Source organism: Marmota monax, unplaced genomic scaffold, assembly GCF_021218885.2.
Source record: "Marmota monax isolate L192 unplaced genomic scaffold, Marmota_monax_Labrador192_F-V1.1 WCK01_AAM20220418_F8-fsc00113, whole genome shotgun sequence".
Lineage (NCBI taxonomy): Eukaryota > Metazoa > Chordata > Mammalia > Rodentia > Sciuridae > Marmota > Marmota monax.
This window is the reverse complement of record NW_026694479.1, coordinates 23,749-48,784: the sequence shown is the minus strand read 5'-3', so window position 1 is coordinate 48,784 and position 25,036 is coordinate 23,749. Positions and strand designations below refer to the sequence as shown.

General features: G+C 36.0%; 1 protein-coding gene across 4 annotated transcripts in view; it reads left to right on the top strand.

Moving 5' to 3' along the window:
- Positions 1-25,036, top strand: part of Snx25 (sorting nexin 25) — a gene marked incomplete at its 3' end in the record, with an annotated part of 96,018 nt that overhangs the window by 47,869 nt on the left and 23,113 nt on the right. For all 4 annotated transcript variants that reach the window (XM_058571182.1, XM_046419041.2, XM_046419039.2 and 1 more), the window contains 2 exon segments: positions 9,016-9,188; positions 10,263-10,449. In XM_058571182.1, the coding sequence (XP_058427165.1) occupies positions 9,016-9,188; positions 10,263-10,449 (360 nt within the window).

Genomic DNA, 25,036 nt, shown 5'->3' with positions numbered 1-25,036 from the left:
CCACCATCAGAACAGGCCAGACTTGCAACCGACAGACAGAACAGGCCCAGTGGCTTGAGAAAGGGTAGAGCCGCCCCGCCCCCCGCGCCTGCAAGGTAGGCGGACCTGCGACCCACTGGCAGAACAGCCCCAGAGGCCTGCAGAGGGGCAGTGCCGCTGCCTGCGCCTGCAAAGTAGGCAGAACTGCGACCACCGACAGAACAAGCCTAGCGGCCCGCAGAGGGACAGAGCCGCCGCCCGCGCCTGCAAGGTCGGCGGACCTGCTACCGACCAGCAGAGCAGGCCCAGTGGCCTGCCGGCGTGGTAGGCACATTGCCCCAATTGGAGGAGGGGGCAGAGTCGCCGCCCGAGCCTGCAAGGGAGACTTTGCAACTATACAAGACCAATATAAATATATAGGGGGAAAATTCAATAGCACAACAGTTTCACCAAGTAGAAAGGAACGCGAACAGTATGAAGAGACAAGGAAAGAAAGGACCAAAAGCAATGCAGGTCAACTCAACGTTAGAAGAGGTAATAGCTGCAGCAGATGGAATGTCAGATAAAGAATTCAGGATATACATGCTTCAGATGATCTGGAGTCTCAAGGAAGACATCAGACAGCAAAATCAGACAATGAAAGATCACTTCAACAATGAATTACATAAACAAATCCAAGAAGCAAAAGATCAACTATACAGGGAGATAGAGGTTATAAAAAACAAACAAACAGAAATCCTAGAAATGCAGGAAGCAATAGACCAACTTAAAAACTCAATTGAGAATACTACCAGCAGAGTAGAACACTTAGAAGACAGAACATCAGACAATGAAGATAAAGTATTTCAACTTGAAAAGAACATAGACAGCTCAGCAAGACTGTTAAGAAACCATGATCAGAACATCCAAGAAATATGGGATAACATCAAGAGACCAAATTTAAGAGTCATTGGGATACAGGAAGGGACAGAGTTTCAAACCAAAGGAATGAGCAATCTATTCAATGAAATAATACGAGAAAACTTCCCAGACTTGAAGAATGAGACAGAACCCCAAATCCTAGAAGCCTACAGGACGCCGAATGTGCAAAATCATAAGAGACCCACACCTAGACACATTATAATGAAGATGCCCAACATACAGAATAAGGAGAGAATTTTAAAAGCTACAAGAGAAAGGAAGCAGATCACATTTAGGGGTAAGCCAATCAGGATAACAGCTGATCTTTCCACACAGACTCTGAAAGCTAGAAGATCCTGGAATAACATATTTCAAACACTGAAAGAAAATGGGTTCCAACCAAGAATTGTGTTTCCAGCGAAATTAAGCTTCAGGATGGAAGATGAAATTAAAACCTTCCACGATAAACAAAAGTTAAAAGAATTTGCAGCTAGAAAACCATCTCTTCTAAACATCCTTGGCAAAACATTACAGGAAGAGGAAATGGAAAATAACAATGAAAACCAACAGTGGGAGGTAGGACAGTAAAGGGGGGGAAAATAATCAAAGAGGAAAACAAACCATGTTTAGTAACATAAATAAACAAATATGGCTGGAAGAACAACCCATATCTCAATAATAACCCTAAATGTTAATGGCTTAAACTCACCAATCAAGAGACACAGGCTAGTAGAATGGATCACAAAACAAGACCCAACAATATGCTGCCTACAGGAGACGCATTTGATAGGAAAAGACATACATAGGCTGAAGGTGAAAGGTTGGGAAAAATCATATCACTCATATGGACTTCGGAAACAAGCAGGAGTGTCCATACTCATATCAAATAAAATAGATTTCAAGCCAAAGTTAATCAAAAGGGATAAAGAGGGACACTACATACTGTTTAAGGGAACCATACACCAACAAGACATAACAATCATAAATATATATGCCCCAAACAATGGTGCAGCTATGTTCATCAAACAAACTCTTCTCAAGTTCAAGAGTCTAATAGACCACCATACAATAATCATGGGAGACTTCAACACACCTCTCTTGCCACTGGACAGATCTTCCAAACAAAAGTTGAATAAGGAAACTATAGAAGTCAATAACACAATTAATAACCTAGACTTAATTGACATATATAGAATATACCACCCAACATCATGCAGTTACACTTTTTTCTCAGCAGCACATGGATCCTTCTCAAAAATAGATCATATATTATGTCACAGGGAAACTCTTAGACAATACAAAGGACTAGAGATAATACCATGCATCCTATCTGATCATAAAGGAATGGAACTGAAAATCAATGATAAAAGAAGGAAGGAAAAAGCATACATCACTTGGAGAATGAACAATAGGTTACTGAATGATCAATGGGTTATAGAAGACATCAAGGAGGAAATTTAAAAATTCTTAGAGATTAATGAAAACACTGACACAACATATCGGAATCTATGGGACACATTGAAAGCAGTTCTAAGAGGAAAATTCATTGCTTGGAGTTCATTCCTTAAAAAAAGAAAAAACCAACAAATAAATGATCTCATACTTCATCTCAAAATCCTAGAAAAAGAAGAGCAAAACAACAGCAAAAGAAGTAGAAGGCAAGAAATGATTAAAATCAGAGCTGAAATTAATGAAATCGAAACAAAAGAAACAATTGAAAAAATTGACAAAACTGAAAGTTGGTTCTTTGAAAAAATAAACAAAATCGACAGACCCTTAGCCATGCTAACGAAGAGAAGAAGAGAGAGAACTCAAATGACTAGCATACGGGATGAAAAAGGCAATATCACAACAGACACTTCAGATATACAGAAGATAATCAAAAATTATTTTGAATCCTTATACTCCAATAAATTAGAAGATAGTGAAGTCATCGATAAATTTCTTAAGTCATATGATCTGCCCAGATTGAGTCAGGAGGATATAGACAACCTAAACAGACCAATATCAATTGAGGAAATAGAAGAAACCATCAAAAGACTACCAACTAAGAAAAGCCCAGGACCGGATGGGTATACAGCAGAGTTTTACAAAACCTTTAAAGAGGAACTAATACCAATACTTTTCAAGCTACTTCAGGAAATAGAAAAAGAGGGAGAACTTCCAAATTCATTCTACGAGGCCAACATCACCCTGATACCTAAACCAGACAAAGACACTTCAAAGAAAGAAAACTACAGACCAATATCTCTAATGAACCTAGATGCAGAAATCCTCAATAAAATTCTGGCGAATCAGATACAAAAACATATCAAAAAAATTGTGCACCATGATCAAGTAGGATTCATCCCTGGGATGCAAGGCTGGTTCAATATACGGAAATCAATAAATGTTATTCACCACATCAATAGACTTAAAAATAAGAACCATATGATCATCTCGATAGATGCGGAAAAAGCATTTGACAAAGTACAGCATCCCTTTATGTTCAAAACTCTAGAAAAACTAGGGATAACAGGAACATACCTCAATATTGTAAAAGCACTCTATGCTAAGCCTCAGGCTAGCATCATTCTGAATGGAGAAAAATTGAAGGCATTCCCTCTAAAATCTGGAACAAGACAGGGATGCCCTCTCTCACCACTTCTGTTCAACATAGTTCTCGAAACACTGGCCAGAGCAATTAGACAGACGAAAGAAATTAAAGGCATCAAAATAGGAAAAGAAGAACTTAAATTATCACTATTTGCAGATGACATGATTCTATACCTAGCAGACCCAAAAGGGTCTACAAAGAAACTATTAGAGCTAATAAATGAATTCAGCAAAGTGGCAGGATATAAAATCAACACGCATAAATCAAAGGCATTCCTGTATATCAGCGACAAAGCCTCTGAAATGGAAATGAGGACAACCACTCCATTCACAATATCTTCAAAAAAAATAAAATACTTGGGAATCAACCTAAGAAAAGAGGTGAAAGACTTATACAATGAAAACTACAGAACCCTAAAGAGAGAAATAGAAGAAGATCTTAGAAGATGGAAAAATATACCCTGTTCATGGATAGGCAGAACTAACATCATCAAAATGGCGATATTACCAAAAGTTCTCTATAGGTTTAATGTAATGCCAATCAAAATCCCAACGGCATTTTTTGTAGAAATAGAGAAAGCAATCATGAAATTCATATGGAAAAATAAACGACCCAGAATAGCAAAAACAACTCTAAGCAGGAAGTGTGAATCAGGCGGTATAGCGATACCAGACTTCAAACTATACTACAGAGCAATAGTAACAAAAACAGCATGGTACTGGTACCAAAACAGGCGGGTGGACCAATGGTACAGAATAGAGGACACAGAAACCAATCCACAAAACTATAACTACCTTATATTTGATAAAGGGGCTAAAAGCATGCAATGGAGGAAGGATAGCATCTTCAACAAATGGTGCTGGGAAAACTGGAAATCCATATGCAACAAAATGAAACTGAATCCCTTTCTCTCGCCATGCACAAACGTTAATTCAAAATGGATCAAGGAGCTTGATATCAAATCAGAGACACGCCGTCTGATAGAAGAAAAAGTTGGCTACGATCTACAGTCGGTGGGGTCGGGCTCCAAATTCCTCAATAGGACACCCATAGCACAAAAGTTAATAACTAGAATCAACAAATGGGACTTACTCAAACTAAAAAGTTTTTTCTCAGCAAAAGAAACAATAAGAGAGGTAAATAGAGAGCCTACATCCTGGGAACAAATCTTTACTCCTCACACTTCAGATAGAGCCCTAATATCCAGAGTATACAAAGAACTCAAAAAATTAGACAATAAGAGAACAAACAACCCAATCAACAAATGGGACAAGGACCTGAACAGACACTTCTCAGATGGGGACATACAGTCAATCAACAAGTACATGAAAAAATGCTCACCATCTCTAGCAGTCAGAGAAATGCAAATCAAAACCACCCTAAGATACCATCTCACTCCAGTTAGATTGGCAGCCATTATGAAGTCAAACAACAACAAGTGCTGGCGAGGATGTGGGGAAAAGGGTACACTTGTACATTGCTGGTGGGACTGCAAATTGGTGCAGCCAATTTGGAAAGCAGTATGGAGATTTCTTGGAAAGCTGGGAATGGAGCCACCATTTGACCCAGCTATTCCCCTTCTCAGTCTATTCCCTAAAGACCTAAAAAGAGCATGCTACAGGGACACTGCTACATCGATGTTCATAGCAGCACAATTCACAATAGCAAGACTGTGGAACCAACCTAGATGCCCTTCAATAGACGAATGGATAAAAAAAATGTGTCATTTATACACAATGGAGTATTACTCTGCATTAAAAATGACAAAATCATAGAATTTGCAGGGAAATGGATGGCATTAGAGCAGATTATGCTAAGTGAAGCTAGCCAATCCCTAAAAAACAAATGCCAAATGTCTTCTTTGATATAAGGAGAGTAACTAAGAACAGAGTAGGGTCGAAGAGCATGAGAAGAAGATTAATATTAAACAGGGATGAGAGGTGGGAGGGAAAGGGAGAGAGAAGGGAAATTGCATGGAAATGGAAGGAGACCCTCAGGGTTATACAAAAGTACATACAAGAGGAAGTGAGGGGAAAGGGAAAAATAATACAAGGGGGACAAATGAATGTCAGTAGAGGGGGCAGAGGGAGAAGAGGGGAGGGGAGGGGAGGGGAGGGGGGATAGTAGAGGATAGGTAAGGCAGCAGAACACAACAGACACTAGTATGGCAATATGTAAATCAATGGATGTGTAACTGATGTAATTGTGCAATCTGTATATGGGGTAAAAATGGGAGCTCATAACCCACTTGAATCAAAGTGTGAAATATGATATATCAAGAACTATGTAATGTTTTGAACAGCCAACAATAAAAAATTAAAAAAAAAGGCATTTATTGTTTTTATGATTATCTAGTTTCAACATGAGAATATATTTTTCATTGAGATATTTACCAACTTCTGAAATTACTGTTTTTGAAAATGATATAAAGATAGTTATGGGAACAGCATCAAAGAACTAACTCCAGATTAAAAGCTCTGTGTCTTTGGGCCTCATAAAAGTTCTCTTATGTGAAGGGGAGATTTTCTAGGATATTCCTAGAAGCTCTAACTGATGATAAGAAATAAAGAGTAAAGAACAAAACAAAAAACTCTATCACTATTCTTAGAGTTATGGGTAGTAGCAAAAGTGCCAGTAGGTCACTGGTGTTTTGTATATAAATAATTGCATTCTAGAGAACTAATATTATCTGTTTATCATCTTATACAAACCACACAGTGAGTTTGGCAGACAGTGACTCTAGGATTGATGATTATAGCTATATCTAGCTGTTCCAAGTAAACAGCTCCAATAGAAATCTTCACTGGTGTGCATATCTCTATTGGCTACAAAATAACTTTGGTAGCCTCAGGAACACCTAATCAAGTTGTCCACTATCAGCCAAAAGAATAATAAATTACATTAATAAAGCAACACATCCTCAGTTTGACTGTGAGGCAATTGTATGAGGGCTGCTTTCTGGTCAGTCTGTGTTTATTTCAGGCTGTCATTCTATTGGCTGCTTTAGGCCAATCCAGATCACATTTAAGTCTTGCCTCTGCTTCCTTTTCCTTGATCCCATCTGTCATGTTTCAGCAAATTTCAGGAAAATCTAAAAATGATTGTTTTTATACCATTAATTTAGTAGTATCTTTAATTTCATGTTCTCCTTACAATCTGTGTTCTCTTTGCAGGTCAAGTACTGGCATGTTGTTTGAGGAAAAGTGTTTTTATATATAAATGTTTTTCATATATTTTTCTTCTTTATCATTGATGCTTTTTTTCCCCTTTCCCCTTAGCCATCTTTGTGGTATAAAGAGTTAATTTGAAAGAACAGAACTAATTTCTACCATTCGTCACCTCTGTGACTTTAATCTCTTAACCTTTGGATCTTAGTTTTCTCACCCATAAAATGGTGGTGATGAAATATTTCTTAATGTATAAGGGAGGATTAAGCAATATTGTACATATGAAACTTACAAAAGGTTAATGTGCTTTTGCCTACTCGAGAATGAGAACCCAGAAATAAGTAGCAGGACCTGCAGTAAACACATGATTGATTCACACTGGTAGGGGTAGGAAGCTGCAAAGACCAATGTTACAACCTACCTCAAGGCTGGCTAGACATTTCCTACTCTAGACATTACCCTCACATAGCCATGTCTGATCATTTCTTGGCTTCTAATGCTATGCTAGATGTCCACTTACTAGAGAGCATCACAGGAATATCCTGCTTGCAGACAGAGTCTAGGGAAATCTTTGAGGAACATTTTTCCATAGATCAACCTTACTTGACCAGTCTTCTGGTCTTTGGCTGACTCAAGAAAAAATTTTCCTAAGTCCTTAGGAGGGAGTAGAATTTGTGGCCTTCTGAGGACCAATCCCCTTTTATTATCTGCCTTCCATTGAAATGGACAAGGAATGGTGTACACTTTGAGAGGGATTTTGATATTATATTTAAATAAGCTTTTCTTATAAAAGTATATTTTCTTTTGGCCAACCTATTTGAATTAATATTCAAATATAGGTTTCAAAGCAAAGAATTACCTTTAAAAAGTGTTTGATATGACAAAGGAGTAGCATCTTAGTCTTATTATATTGAAATATCAGGTCTAGCTGGCAGCTAGAGTTTAAAATAATTGAAATTAAATTAGAGTTTAAAATAATTGAAATTAAATAATTGAAATTAAATTAGAGTTTAAAATAATTGAAACTGTCATTTAAAAAAAAGTCAGACCGATGTGAATCTGCAGTATGTATACGGGGTAAAAATGGGAGTTCATAATCTGCTTGAATCAAATGTATGAAATATGATATGTCAAGAGCTTTGTAATGTTTTGAACAACTAATAATAAAAAATTTTTAAAAAATAATAAATAAATAAAAAGTCAGCATACATTAGTGTACACATAAAGGCTCACTCCTAGAATCTCTTTTTGTATTGTTGGCTTTGCACATTAGGGTAGAATTCCTCTTGATTATTGTAGAAGGCAGAGAGAAAATCATTCTTTTTTTTTTTTTAGCATACAAACTCTACAAATATGTCTTCAGTCTCTAGTGCAAAATGAAATCACAGTTACCGTCCCAAGAGACGTTGGTCATAAAGCCACCAACATGCACTTTCATATTTGTTTGATTCTCTCCCACTGTATAGGGTTTTTTCTCTCTCAGTATTGACCACTATAAGTCACTATAAGAATCTTTTACACTTTGTCCCTTATTTAGAAGATTCTAGAAAAATTAGCATTTCAGGGCTGGGGTTGTGGCTCAGTGGGAGAGCTCTTGCCTAGCATGCATGAGGCACTGGGTTTGATCCTCAGCACCACATATAAATAAATTAAATAAAACAAATAAAGGTAGATCAACAACTAAAAAATATTTTTAAAAAGTAGCATTTCAGTTGCTGTCAAGTTACTATGAAAAAGAGCATAGAAAGTTCTTTCTACTAAAATTCTCCAGATTAATGGTCCAGAGATGGGGTCAGTGCTGCCAGGAAATCCACAGCCAAGGTTAGAAAGAATTTGGAAACCTCACAGAAAGCAATTTGACATCATATTTAATAGCATCAAATTATGGACCTTTTCTTCACTTAGAAACACCTGCAGATTTTTTATCTTATGATCTTCCAGTCAAGAAAACTGCCTAGTAACCCTATTTATGTGTCATCATTTGTTTTTTTAATTTTGAAAAATGAAGCTGAAGATCACATTTAAGAAGAAATCTAGAAGATTTTAAAATAATGTAATTAAAGAAATACTTACACCTGTTTGGATTGTTGCTATGATTTGGGAGTTACCTATAAACTTTGATGGTATTTCAGGTAGTTATCATTTATTTTGAAATCCCAGAAGGCTATACATTTGCATTTATCACAGCCCAGATTTTCTAGATTAGTCTCAGATTAATGAAATTATTGATTATTGGTATTGTCAAGGAGGTAGCAGAGTTATAATCAATGTGTTGTTCATTTGAAAAGCTTCTTTATCTAATGGTTTATAACTGAATTGTTTCTGGAATTTCTTTGCTTCCTTTTCACTTTCTTCATTTAATTGTTCTTTTAGACATGAAGAACAGCCAAGGCCTTTTGTGTTGCATGCATGCTTAAGGAACTCAGATGAAGAAGTAAGATTTTTACAAACATGTTCTCGGGTTCTGGTGTTCTGTCTACTCCCATCAAAGGATGTCCAGTCTCTCAGCTTACGTATAATGCTCGCAGAAATTCTCACGATGAAAGGTAGACTTATAAAATTAATTTACAATTATGATAAGTTTGTAAATTAATGTGCCATATACTGTGATTACATTTTAACACTTGTGCAAACCTCATTTACTGTGGGACATATGGATAATAAAGTAGTATTTTAGAAATTTCAAGCTTATTTGTCATTCAGAGAAAACATTTGGCCTTACGTGATAAACATAAATTTTTTATATTATATATATTGCAAAATGCACAGTCCATTCTGCTGTTTACTTTGACAAGAAAACCAGTCCTTATGTTCTCCACTGCAAAGCATTCATTTGGGATAGCCTTCTGAGTTTTCCAGGTCAATAATGTACACGTTATAAGATTAATTGATATTGCCTACACATAGTCTGTGAATTTGGGATAACTAAAAATGGTACTGTGCCACAATATGACCTAAAAGAACCTTTCCCTGTCTTAGAATCTCAAACAAATAAGGAGAGAAGCACTGATTATATATCTCATTTATGTCAGGATTAGCCAGGTGTGCCCATCAACTGGTACAGCCAACCACAGAGAAAAGGGGAACTTTTTAATCTACAGTAAGTGGGATGGATTTGTAATAGTGTTATTGATTTTTTCTAACAACTTCCTCCATGAAGTCTGCTTTGACCAGTTACTAGAAGATTTTCATCTTTTGGCAGACTAAACTGGTCAAAACAAAAATGAATGAGCCTTATAAAAGAAATATAAGAAAAAGAAACAGTACTTAATTTTAATATCATTGTTAGTAATTTGGGTTTCTGATGACTTCTTTTCATTTACATTTCACTCACCTATTAAAATGACCACTTGATTGTATCTATATATATGGTAACTTATCCAGAGGGATAAGCAACTTTGAGTGTGTGTGTGTGTGTGTGTGTGTTTATGTACATGCATGCTTATATATGCACACATACCTGCATGCATGTGCCTTTTTATATATTTGAGCTGTTTATAATTTCCTCCATTTGACTTGTTGAAAAATGTTTTCCCAAATGTAGTTTCAACTATGTAATATGAAAACAATTCCTTCAGAAGAATATCTTTTTCCATGATGTTTTCTTCTCATTTCCACAGTCTTAAAGCCAATAGTGGAGTTATTGAGTAATCCAGATTACATTAACCAAATGCTGCTTGCCCAGTTGGAGTACAGAGAACAGATGAATGAACATCACAAGAGAGCCTACACCTATGCTCCCTCTTATGAAGAGTTCATCAAGCTCATCAATGGCAACTCTGATGTAGAATTCTTGAAGCAGCTAAGGTATTTGATCTTTAATTATAGCACAACAATAGCTACTAGTTATTTCCTAAGTAGGTATACATGTATATATGTATTATATATACATAATATATATGTATATATTTGTCAGATAAGCAGAAATAAATAACTAAAGTCCATAAATTTTACCATTTAGTGACAATTACATTTATATTTATTTAATTACATTTATCCAGCTTCTTCTTAACAGTGGAATTAGAATTAGGTTTTTCCAATAATTAAGTTGTAATAGATTGAAAGTTCTTCACTTGTTAGGAATACCTTATTAGCCACTCAGATGCTATCCCCCAAAAAGCATTTGAAGGAAATGATGTGTTTTTAAATTACAATGTTAAAAGAATACTGTTGGTTTTCATTTTTCTGGGAAATGCAGAGACTTAGTTCTGGGAATAAAGGGTTCTTGACTAATTATTTTAAGAAATCACATTAGAAAATATCAGAAGTCTCTTATAGGGGAACATGTATCCCTAAGATATTTTCAGGGTGACCATGTTTTTTTTCTTCTATTTTATATATATATATATATATATATATATATATATATATATATATATATATATATACACACACACACACACACACACACACACACACACACACACAGTATAATTATATAGCATTTTCTAGTCTGTGGATTTGCTAGGCTTGTTTTCTATGTTTACCTTTCTGTTTGTTCACAAATGATGTTACATAGGAAAAGGAAAGAAAACTCTGTAGTGTCAGTTTTAATTTTCATTAGTACTTTCAGTAAATCACTGGCGTAAAAGTAAAATATTGACTAAAATTGAATCTTTGAACTATTCAAGGATTTTTAGATTGGCCACATTTGCCTTTGAACTGGGGTTCACATTAAGGTGACTTATGCTATTTAACTTACTGGTTGAAATAGTAATTACATAAAAGACTCATTGTAGATGGCATTGTATTCTTATGGAGTGTATCATGTTAATCTTGATCCTACAAATGTGTTACAATGAGTTTAGTCATATGATTTTCTTTAAAAGTGATTAATTCTTTTGGACTATAATATCTGGATATTTTATTTATCCTTCTCCTTCTACAAACAGTCTTAAATGAAATGTGCTAAATGGTAATTATTTATTATAGATTTGTGATTATTTGTATATGAATCCAGAAATTTCATTTTGAGAAGTGAGACACATATTTGTCATCTGGGGTTTGTAGATTATACCTACTCAAAGGTCTTCCTTATCATGGCTTCCTTTGATTCCTTTTTTTAAAAAGAGCCCACAATAACATGCTCTTGGTCATGCACTCCAAGCTCTGGTTCTGAGGATGCCATTCAGACCTGTGCTCCAATATTTACCCACCTGTTGCATTTATGCCCACGTCCTAGCAGTCACTTTCTGCACCGCACCCCCAACCACAGCCCATGGCAATCTACTTTCTGTTTTGATGAATTTGCCTATTTTGGACATTTTATATAAATTGGAATCATTCAATATATGTATGGTTTGACCAAAGTAGCATATGCTGACCACTCTAAGACATTGTTTAGAAACAGATACCTCATGTTCATAAATTGTGGGTGCACTGAATTCCTAAGCATTTTTTCCCTGGTAAATGATCCACAGTAAAGTCAAACATGGACCATTTGGTAACACCAAGTAAGTTTAAGATAATTTAAAGTCAATGGTGGCAGATTAAGTGAGTAAGTATTCATTGTTCTTCCAAACTTATGAATGAATATTATATTTTATATGTCAAACACATGGTAAAATAGTGATACTAACAAAAAAGGTATAAAAGATATTTTTGAATGTTCAACTGTTAGTTCTCCAGCACCATCTGTCATTTTGTATTTGAGCACAATTTCTATGTGAGAAGATGAATGAATCTTGATAAGAATTAATAGTCCCTCTTTTTCAAAATATACTAACCAGATTCTTAGAACTTTTTGAATACTGCAGTTCAACATTTGGCAATAAAGAGGTATCTCAGCAAGAGTTGGCCCTTTAAATGATAAATTGGTATCTGCTGCCCCAGGATCATTGAAATAACTTGATTTGGCTACAATAGGAAAATCATGCCTTAACTAGGTGACCAAAAATTACACCAGATCTTACATTTTCTCTTTCCCATCTGATATGTGATGAAATGAAAATGGTGTTAGCATTTCAGTCTTCCTTTTCACTTCATAAATAAGGCAACATTGTGGAACAGCATAAAGGGAGTTCTAGGAACCAGGCCCTTTGTTCAGTCTTGAGACAACTAAGGGACAGTAGAAATGCTGAGCTAAAGAACACTTGTTTCAAAAATTGAGATATAATTCACAGATAATTAAGTTCACCATTTAAAAGTGTATACTTCAGTGGTTTATAGTGGGTTCAAAAATTGCACAACTAATATTACTGTATAATTCCAAAATATTTTCATCACTCTCAAAAGAAATTCCTATGCCCATTAGCAGTCACTTTCTATCCCACCCCCCGAAGCCCTTGGCAATCTCTAATCTGCTTTTTGAATTTGCCTATTCTGGATATTTTATATAAATGGAATCATGCAATATGTGGCCTTTGGTGTCTGGCTTCTTTCACTCAGTATGTTTTTAAGGTTCATCCATACTACAGAATGTATCAGTACTCATTCCTTTTTTTGGCTGAATAATATATGTCATTGGATGAATATATCACATTTTCTTTATCCATTTATCAGTTAACAGACAATTTGTCTTGCTTACACTTTAAAGAATGCCTTTTGAGTGACCACTGAGCATCTTCAGGAGCATTTCAGTAGCATTCCCAATGACTCTTGGTAAATGAAAGTAAAATAAAATGTTATGGATTCTAACCTGTTCCTACCACTACCTACCCCAGTGTGCCTGTTACCAAGAAGAGATGGAATACAGACACCAGGAAGGGATATTCCTCTTATGCATTGTTACTGATCTATGTATGTTATTCTCTTTTGTGTCTTCCATCATACTGTTTGAGTTTGCATTTCTAGCAGAGTTTACTAAGTCAGTGGAGAGAGCAGCTAGAAGTATTTTGATGATTAGATAATCAAGAACGTCAGTCTATTAGAAGAAAAATACATTTGCAGGTCTAATTAAGTAGGTATGATGACTTAGTCCAGTTTAAATGGCAATGTTGCTGACTTCTAAACCTTTGTAAGTTTTCAGTTCCTCATGTAAGTCTTGGGGTATGTGTTCATGACTTCCTCTAGAAACTTCTCTAGTAATAAGGGGTTGAAAGAGAACTTTCCTTGAAAGTGTGATATGCATCTCAGATATGGGATTATGGTAATCTGAAGAATTTATAGTCCCTGCAACAAGCTTGGCAAAGAACCTTGGGAGAAAATATCATGGAATGCATTTTTCTCAATAATAGATATATACCTCCAGAGTTACTTTCTGAATAGTTTTGTAAATACTCCGTAGAGTCTTCCTCTGGACCTATGTTTGTGATACAGCTTCTTGGGCTTTGCAATATAGTAGAATTCCAGGCAGTTCTATTTGATAGGGCACTGGGATATCTTTTATTCATGGTGCATTTGTCCTTATTCCTTGCATCTTAGGGATAGACCTGAGGGCTAACCTTTGTTCTCTGTTTCATGCACAGCTAAGTAGAAAGGCTACCAGGAATGAATGTAATTATAGAGATTGACCTTTTTGCTCCAAAATGTAGATGATGTTACATAAATTGATAGTCATTATTGCTTTTTATTATATTCTTGTCTTAAGTCTACCTTACTGAGACTTATCAGCCTCCCAGCATTAATAGCATTGCTCTCTTCAGTCATAGTCTGAATACCCTGTTGTTTCTCTGGCTTAGAGTACTCTGCTGTCTGACTTTATTAGCATTTTAGGTCACTATTTTCAAATTGCTGTCAATAAAATTTTGGAATAAGCTGCCTCAGGCAGGGAGTATGTTTTATTTAGACTAAGCAGTTAATGAAATCATCCACTTTTATTTCCCACATATTTGGGAGACAGATGCATGTTTTCTAAAGGAAATAGTCATTCCACTCTGCTAGGATGGAATGCATTGAAGACAAAATAAAATAAAGAACCATGAAGGTGATAATTATAGTTCTGGGATAGTTTAGTAATTTTCTGTGTCAGTCTGAGATGCTTTCATAGTAGGATTATACAGCTAGAAATGCTTCTTTCAAATACACTAAATGAGTTGTTTTTAACCCTGATCATAGAGTCACCTAGACTTTAATAAAATTACAGTTGAATATTCCTCTGTCCTTTTTAGCTACTTCCTTTTCTTTTTTAGTATCCAGGAAGTTGAAGTGAAGATGTGGTAGCTAGACTGGTTCAATATTTTGAATTTTCCATGGTTTTATAGTAGGAGCAGTGTTGAATACTGCCAAAACACAGGAACCAAAAATGTGAATGCTGTCTTGGCACAGGATATTAATGGGCAGCTGGATAGATTTCCTTCTGCTGGCGTGGGTGATGGGGTAATATCATAGTCCGGAAAGGCAAACCTGAGCTTAGAGTGAAGGTGCAGCCATTAGTGAAGCTCAACAGTTTGAATCATACTAGAGAAAGTGCTGAGTATTCCCTTATATTGAAGATAAAGTGGAGTCAGTATATAAGAAGGGAAAATGAAAGGTTCTGCCCTTATAGAACTTGATGTAAAGTAGTGGGCAGATTGTGGTCCAGGAAAGCATCCAGTGCCCTCATTGGTAATTTTTCAGCATATCTGTAAGACATACTCCACTGAAAATTGTTCCCCCCCCCGCCCACACACACACACAAGTAGATACCCAAGTGTCACCCTAGGAATTTTATGTGACTGATCTAGAGAAGAACCAAAGCCCCCAAAGTAATCCCAACAAGTATTAATTGGAATATTCTTCCACACATTACCACTGAAGTCTTGCCTAGATATCATATATATTGTAATTCTTTGAAAAGTAGTTTGAGATATATGGTAAGTGTTGAGGATAATATTGATTAGACAGGACCTTTCAGTCTCTACACTTCAGTCTGAACCAAAGGCTTTTTTTGGTTTTTCTTTTTTTTAATCACTCACCTTCCTAAGAGTTATGTTTCACCTAAGGTTTCTCAATCTTTGTAAAATTGACACTTTGGGCTAGATGATTCTGTTCTGTTTATTTTAGAATGTTTAGCAGTATCCCTGGCCTCTACTCACTGGATGCCTATAGTATCCCTATAGTTATAACAACCAGAAATGTTTCTAGGCATTGCTAAATGTCCTCCATGGCAAAAAGTTGCCCTTGATTAAATGTTACTGATTTAACTCCAGGATAAATTAGATTATTTTTCATAAGGGGAATGAGATTCAGCTGAAAGATACAGAACTGCCCCTCAAATAAGGATGATTTATCCAAAGTAAGTGATTTCCCTTGCCAGCTTTATTGAGGTACACTTGACAAATAAAATTTGTATATATTAAAGATATACAATATAATGTTTGGTATACATGTCCATTATAAAGTGATTACCATAATCAAGTTAATTAACATCTATCACTCACAATATCACAATTGTAACTCTCAGCACATTTTAAATGTACAAACAGTATTCTTAATTACAGTCACCATGCTGTGCATTAGATCTCCAGAACTTATTTACCCTGCATAATTGACTAGAATCTCCCCATTTCCCCCACACCAAAAGTCTGATTTTTTCTCTCTGCTGTTATGATTTTCTGTGCCAGCATAAGGTGTTTTCACAGTAGGATTATAAAGCTCAAAATGCTTCTTTCAAACATACTAAATTCCACCCACCAGGGAGATCATGTAGTATTTGTCCTTCTATGTGCCTCATTTTATTTTAGCTCACTGTCCTCCAGATTCATCCCTGCTGTCATCAGTGGCATAATTTCCTTCTTTTTTAAGGCTGAATAGTGGAGTAGGCAGTCCAGGATGCCATCCCACTTAAGGACCCAGACTCCCTCCAGTCCCTACTCTGCCACCCGAAGGGTATTTTCCAGAGTCCTCAGGGTCTGGAGTAACTCCAAAGTGTCATTCATCAAATCCTGATTCCATGGAACAGGACAAAGGCAAGGAAAGAAGGTGGTAAAGAAACATGCACTGGCTGTCTGTTAAGGAAATTTCTCAAAGCCGCCACATGACATTTCTGCTTATATTTTATTGGCTATAATAAATGAGATATACTAGATAAACTTTTTCAAGACAGTCTTAGGCCCAGTTAAAAGTGGAAGATTCTAATTAGTAGGAAGAGAGAAGACAGGATAATGGGATAGGCAATACCTGGTTGTGCTACCATACCACATGCTTTATAGTTTAGTGAGACAAAATAGCTCTGTTTTCCACATAAGCATGGAAAAATATAACTTCATAGATTGGGCATTTGCTTAGGTTAAACAGATTGCAAGTAAATGCTCTATTTCACTAAAATAAGGCAAGAGGAAATGTAAACTTAAGAGATCATAATGAATGAATTAATTTAAGAGATCATAATTAGCAATAGAAAGGGTTACTTAGGGACTTTACTAAATATTTTTTTCTTTAAGCCTTGTATTAGTCAGCTCTTTGTTGCTGGGACCAAAATACCTGACAAGAACAACTAAGAGGCAATCCCAGTGACTCAAGAGGCTGAAATAAGAGGATTTCAAGTTTGAAACCAACTTTTGCAACTTAGCAGGGCCCTAAACAATTTAGTGAGACCCTGTCTCAAAATAAAATAATAAAAAAGGATGGGGATTTAGCTCAGTGGTAGATTTCCTCTGGGTTAAATTCTAAGTCTCTCCTGCTACCCACCCCAAAACAAAACAACCAAGAGGAGGAAAAGTTTATTTTGGGATCATGATTTCAGGGATCTCAGTCTATGTTGGCTGAATTCATTATTCTGGGTCTGGAGGTAAGGCAGAACAACATGGAAGAAGAGTGTGGTGGAAGAAAGCTGCTCAGCTCATAGCAGTCAAGGAAACAGAAACAAAAGAGTATGAAGAGCCAGGGAAAAGATATAGTCTACAAGGATATGTCTCCCCAGTGACCTCCTTCCTTCAACCATGCCCCACTTCCTACCATTACCACCCACTAATGTGTTCCAATTATGAATCCATCAAATGGATTAATCCACAGATGTGCAACTCTCATAATCTAATCATTTATTTCACCTGTGAAAATTCCTTCATTGCCTAACACATGAGCTTTTGAGGAGTTACCTTAAATCCAAACCATAGCATACATTAAGGAAATGGGGTTTTAATCTCTATATTGGCATAGGTACATAGGCACTTGAAGATAATATATTAACATTCTTAAATTTGCATGCATTTATGAAGAACTTAAGTTGTTTGAACATTTGGTGTTTTGAACAATGATTCTGAAAATGTATTGTGAATCATGAATAGTAAAATAGTATTACATTGTAAAGGATCATGAAAGAAGAAATCAAGTACTTCTCAAGACAAACTAATGCACCATGTCAGAAATCAGTAAGCACACAACAATTGCTAAGGAAAATATTAGTGTGGGTGGACAAGGAGATGAAAAAATCTTAAAGTATAAAACATAATCCTGGCAAACTTTTATCAAAAGAATGAATATTAATTTAGTTTTAAAATTGCAATAAAACACAAGACCACTTGTGGAAAATGTTCTAAAAGATCTTTCAATTTTCTGAGAAATAAAAGTACTTTAAACTGGGTGTGATGGTGATGTCTGTAATCCCAGTGACTTGGGAAGCTAGGTAGGAGGATTGCCAAGTTCAAGGCCAGCCTCAGCAATTTAACAAGGCCGTAAGCAACTTAGCAAGACTGTGAAAAAATAGAAAGGGCTCGGGATGTTGCTTAGTGGTAGAGCACCCTAGTAGGGTCAGTCCCCATTGCCACTCCCCACCCCCAAAAAAAGAAGTACTTTGATTTTTTTTTCAGAAAAATTTGCTTCTCTTGGTGTCTGAGAAATAGTAAAGGGTACAGAGGTGGGAGTTAAACATATTGGAGGACACTCGGTATTTTCACTTATCAGAGGAAAGATAATTGAATATTGACAATAATATAAAATTTGATAAAACAGGGTAATTTTGATGTTAAAGAAGTTTATGATTTGAGTATGATTTGAGTTATGATTTGACTAGTTCTATCTGCTTTCAGACCATGGAGTCAGTTTATATAAAGCATTTAGTGCAAGATCTGGCGCATTCCCAATTATTACCCCACTACTGTTCTTGTTATACAGTCTTTAGATCAAGGATTGCAAACAGATTTCTTTATTAGGGGATGGGTACTAGGGATTTAACCCAGGGGTAATTTACCACTGAGCTACATATTCAGCCATTTTTATTATTTATTTTGAGGCAGGATCTCACTAAGTTGCTTAGAACCTTGCTAAGTTGTTGAGGCTGGCCTTGAACTTGTGATCCTCCTGTTTCAGCCTTCTAAGCCACTGGGATTACAGGTGTGTGCCAGTGCATCTGCTGCAAATATCCAGCACAAATAGATTTAATTTCATTATGAACACTGATCAATTGCCAGTAGCTGATTGGAGTGCAATGTTAAGTTTGGGGGTTTGTGGAAGTCTATTAAATAACAATGCCCTTCTCTCCTTCTGAGGTCTGAACCATGTTAGAGCCAAGGAATAAGGCAAGTAGACCAAAATGACACTCATTACTGATAGGTAATTGAGAATGCGGTTTGTATATGCAAGCAGTGCACTTTCTAAACCAGTCTCAGGATTAGCTAATCCTTTTCACCAAGGATTTCTGAACCTCAGCAAGTCTTCCTCTTCCTCCTTCCTACCTTCCTGGTAGTTCCAGAGTCTAGCTGCTAGCTGCCCTTGGAGGAACACATGTTCTTAAGGGGAAGGAGAAAAGAAAGGCTGTACCTCACACATGTAATTTCTCTTTGTTTGTGATCAAACTAAAAATCCCTTTTGCCAGGCACATTGGCACATGCCTGTAGTCAGCCACTTGATAGGTGGAGGCAGGAAGATTGCAAATTCGAGACCAGCTTGGGCGATTAAGTGAGATGCTGTCTCAAAATAGGAAATAAAAAAAATTATTATAAACAGATACAAACTATTAATATCTAGTATATCTTAGATTATTTTATATAGTGTGTGCATGTTTATATAAATTCAGGACACTTCACTTCAGTCACATTCTGCCTGATGTGACTCAGATAGTTCACAGGTATATGGAAATGAGTTTCTTCAGTCCTTGGGAGTCTGGGCAGAGCCTGGGATGGCTGGTTATATCCATGTTCTGTTTACACATCCTTTTTTTATGTGTAGCATGAATGGAAAAAGGTCAGGAAATGTTTCTTCTTCTTTCTGTAGAATCAGCCACCTTTTGCACACTAAAAAGAAAACAGGTTCAAAATCCCCTTTGGCAGAAAGCGCCTCCAAGCCCTAAATAAAAGCATTTCTCTTGTTTGTGTTCCTGACATTCCCTATAACATTCCTCATGAAAAGATAGCTCCTAACCTTTTTATTATCCTTAATAATACTCAAAGACATAGGAAATAAAATGAAGATACTTTTTTTTGTTTATAATATTGGTGAATATTAAAAATTTGATGATATCTAATGTTGATAAGGGTGTAGGAAAATAGACAACCTCATGTTCTACTGGAAAGCGTATAAATTATTATGTAACACAATTTTATAATGTAAAAATGTATATTCTTCTTGGTCCAATTTTTACTATTAATCATTTTCTTAAAGAAGTAATAAGGAGTGTGCGGAAATATTTTTTCAAAAATGCCTCTTAGTCTTTTATTAAAATAGAGAAAGGCTTGAAATAACCAAAATGCCTAATCATAAGGATTTAAATTTTTTAAAAAAATTTCAGTGACTCTACACAGTGTATCATCATGTATTGTTATTGGAATAGCATTAGAATATTTAAAGATAATGGAAGATATTACCTATAAATTGATAAATAAAAAAGGCTGTGGGAGTCTATGTATATCATAAACCCAGTCTCATAAAGCAAGAAATATTGTTTGCATAGGAAAAAAGATTAAAAGTTAGGCATGTTGGCCCATACCTGTAATCCTAGCTACTTGGGAGACTGAGGCAGGAGGATTACACAAATTTGAGACCAGCCTAGTCAATTTAGTGAGACCCTCTTAAAATTAAAAAACAAATAAATAAAAAGGGCTAAGGAGATAGCTAGTAGTAGTGTACCCCTGAATTCAATCTACAGCATTAAAAAATACAAAAGATAAAATATGCCATATGTTAGTAGTGGTTAACTTTAAATGTTGTACTTTGTGTACTTTCTAATTTTCTTTAGTGAACATATGCTATTTTAGAAGAAGTAAAGATTGGCTCAGACTAAGGAAGTTTTCCCAACCATTTATCAGACTGGAATAACAGGCATTAAAATTAGCTACATAGTTAACAGAGACATGTTTCTCCCAAGTACAAGCTACCACTGTAAAATGTCATTATGCGCCCATTCTTTGAGCTTTCTTATTCTCTGAAACTTTAGACTATCAGAAACTTTTCTCTTTGGAATTAGACCAGTAAGAATAATATATTCTTCTCTTGCCTAGAGAATCTAAATCAGGTTGACCCACAGAAACAACTTTGATTTATAACCCAGATGCAAAGCTGCAAATTAGGGGTTTCTGGAGGCAACATACCTGTTTTAGTCAGCTTTTTTGCTGCTGTGACTAAAAGGATTTGACCAGAACAATTTTAGAGGAAGAAGTCTATTTGAGGGCTCATGGTTTCAGAGGACTTAGTCCCTAGAAAGCCAGCTCCATTTCTCAGGACTGGAGGTAAGGCTGAACATCAGGGTGGAAGAGTGTGGAAGAGTGAACCTGCTCACATGATGATCAGAAAGCAGAGAGGGAGAGAGACTCCACTCTCCAAGATACACCCCACCAGCCTTCAGTTACCACTCAGTTAATCCCTGTCAGAGGATTAAGTCACTGATGGGTTAAGACTCTTACAAGCCAATCATTTCTTCCCTGAACCTTCTTGCATTGTCTCACATGTGACCTTTTTGGGGGACACCACACATCCAAACCATAACAATACCATATCTATCTTGACTTTTTAACTTTATACATTCAAAAGAAATAGGACCCTGGATCTACCCAAAATTGACTTCTTGACACACCCTTGCCTTGAACCCATCAAAATACTGCTTCATTTAAATTTTATCTCCTCTCTGGTTCCCAAAGGAACTTCATCTTTTCCTTTGGGGGATTTTCCACAGTTTCTCTGGTATATGGTCTTTAGCTCATTTCTAGGTCCCAAAACCTGATTTTGTTGGAATATAGTGATCCTGGTAGCCATTGGTTGATAGGACTAAAATATGTTTATAATCAGGAAGAAGTACCACTACTTGAAAAATATTCATATGTATTTTACAAACACTTGCATACTATTTCCCTAGATAATGTCCATTTAAAGAGTCAGCAACAATGGCAAGAAACAATAATAATATTAGTTAACATTTATTGTGGGGCAGGCATTGTTCCAGGTTTTTAGAGGTATTATCTAATTTAATCTGCATGACAACTCTATGAGGCAACTCTATCACTCTGTTTCACAGATGAGGACTCTTAAGATTTAGAAAGCTTACATAATGTGCCTGGGGAGAACACAGTATGTGTTAGAAACAGGATGTGAACACAGGCCTGTCTGATGCCAGAGCTCACATTCTCAACTACTCTTGATTCATGTTCTGAATTTTCCAGCAGACCCTTTCAGTAATGCCATGGATATGAGACACAGTGTCAGCTTAGCTGGCTGAATATTATCACAGCTTTTGCTCAAATGCTTTAAGTGAAGTCCCTTTAATAAAAACACTATCCCTAGTCTGTGGCAACTCTGAAAACATTATCTTTAATTTTTTTAGTTTTTCTTTATCATTTGCACTTATATGGTCGTCTATAAAGTTTCCTTCCTAATTTTTAACATAAAACAGTATTTTAAATCATTCAGTATATTGTATAACTGAAACTAAGTTTTTTTTCCAATCTTTGATTCCAAGAAATCCAAAATGTATATGCCCAGATAGTTCTAAAGTAGTAATTAAAAAAAAAATCTGTTATGTGTGCCTAATGAAACAAAGAGGAATATATATGTATACATATAAATACACACACAGAATACATATATGTGTTTGGTTTGATGTGTAAATAACTTTGAAATGCATTTTTAAGCATTTCAAAACTGTTCTGAACATAGACAGTAGAAAGGCAATGAATATATAGATTTCTAAGGTGATTACTTTGAAGTGCTCTGAACCATTTTAGGTGTTTCAGTTTGTCAGGAACAATTCATAAATGCAAACCTGTTCTCAGGCTTTATTTATTTAACCAAGTATATAAAACAAAAGACAGGTGAGGTGGTTATGCAGAGGACCAGATAACAGTTACCTTTGTATAGCTTTTTCCTTGTCCCTGGGACAAAGGGATATTGCCAGAGTTGTGAAACAGCTCAACTCTTGCTATGCCACTTCTCCCTAACATTTGAGTTTACATTATAATTTGGAAAAACATATATAACAATCTGTACATTTCCAGTCATTTTCTAACCAAACTCTGCACCAGCAAGTCCATATCCCCTTCTGGAGGAAGAAAGCTGGATGAGTGCTGGGTATCTCTCAACAGCTTCCTAGAATTCTGAAAAGCCTGGGCCCTGAAGGACAGCCAGCATTTGGATGTGGGTGTTGTATGCTTTTGTTCAGAAAAGTGAGAATGAAAAAAGTCATTTTCTACTTTGCCTTTTGGCATCAAGTAAAAGTGAACTAGTAGACTTTCATCTTCAAACGCTGACTACATGCAAAACACTGTGGGGCAGGTCTGGTGTATGTAAAGTTGGGTTGGTTGTGTATCTTTGGATTCCACTCTCTGCTATTGGGATCGTGCTGTTTATAATCTAGCATAGGAGAGCCAGGTAGATGTAAATAGCCAAGTGTATGCCTGCAGTGACTCTGGAAGTGGAATAGTAAGAGCTTAGAGCTGGGTAGGAGCAAATTTATCCTATAAAACAGAAGAACCTAGGAAAACTGTAGAGAGGACTGGCCATGAATAGCAGGATTTCAACAGATGAGCAGGGAAAGTGATATATGAAATCTAGGGAGAATAAACAGGAGAGCAAATGACAGGAGTTGGAGAAGAGCTAGAGTGTGTGGGCTATGCTTATGGTCTCATTGGTAGAACCAGAGTAGAACCTCTATATAAGAGGGATAGAGAAGTCAGTAAGGCTCATTATCTGGTGTTGGCCATGCTTGTATACTTTGAGAATCCTTAGATGAGATGACACTACCATATATTTAATTTTGTGGAATTGCAGGAAAATGGTAAACAGTATGAGCTTTAAGTCAGGTAGCCCTCAGTTGTATTTCTGGCTCTAGGCGACCTCACATAGATTTCTTAATTCATTTGAACACCAATTTCCTCCTCTTCAATGTGGAGACAATTATAGTCCTCTTATGAGGATTAAGTGAGTTCATATGAATTAAAAGATCTAAATAGGTACCTGGTACCTATGAAAGATTCTATAAATGTTAGCTGATATTACAGTATGATTTTATGAATTCATTAAAAAATGCTAACTATTGACTTAGACAGTATGTATTTGCTTCAGCACCATCAGTGACTCATTTGTTCCAAAGCATGAAATCACTAAGACTATCAAAAGAATAAGTTGTCCAGAATATTATGCATACCTGTTAAGTAGTAGAGATGTTAACTCTTATTTCTAATTTATTAATATTTATTGAGTATCTAAGTTACTTCTAATAGTTCTGATATTTTTCCTGTTATATCACCATGCTGCAGTGAATAATTGTGTACTAAATCATTTCACATATATCTTGAGATGTATCCCTGGCTTAAAGTCTTAGAAGAGAAATTGCTAGATTGATGAATTTTTACATTTGCAATTTCAATAATTATTGACAAATCACCCTTCAGATTATACTAATTTCCACTTCCATCAAAAATGTATTTATTGAGCATCTACCATATGTTTGGTGCTAAGAAAGTGCTATAAAGTATAAGACACAATACCTTTCTTCAAGAGGCTCATGATCTAGATGGGGAGAAAGTAGCATATCTTTATTTTAGATAAAACCACAATGTTTTCATAGGCTTAAAAATGTGTCATATTTTTTGAAGATATATTAGGCCCTAAAATCACTGAACACAATTTTCTTTTCGCAGCATTCTTGGTGGAAGTCTGTCTTTAAAACAGCATTATAAAGTAGCAAACAAATAGGTATTGTTATAGAGCAGAAGTAATTTAGGATTTGAGAAAAGACATATATTAAGTGTGCTTAACTGGTGCTTGGAAAACTTGAAGAAGTAATATATGTAAGATGTAGTTAGATGAACAAGTAGGGAGATTGTCTTCTGAGGCAGAGCATGAGCAAGAGCCTAGGGAGACTGTAGCTTTGTGAGGACAATTTAGAAATTGACCTACCTGAAGTCCACACCTAGATTGAGAAGAAAAGGAAATTGGGTTGGATAAAAGAGCCAGTGCTAATTAGTGAATGAAATGGCAAGCTGGAATATAGGTTATTCCTTTGAGGAATTTGCTGGAGATATTGAGCAAGGGAGGTTAAATGGTCATGGGAAAGTGGGAAGGTGTTTTGATGGGGCTGCTCAAGCTGTTTTCATGTGAAAGAGAGCAAGAT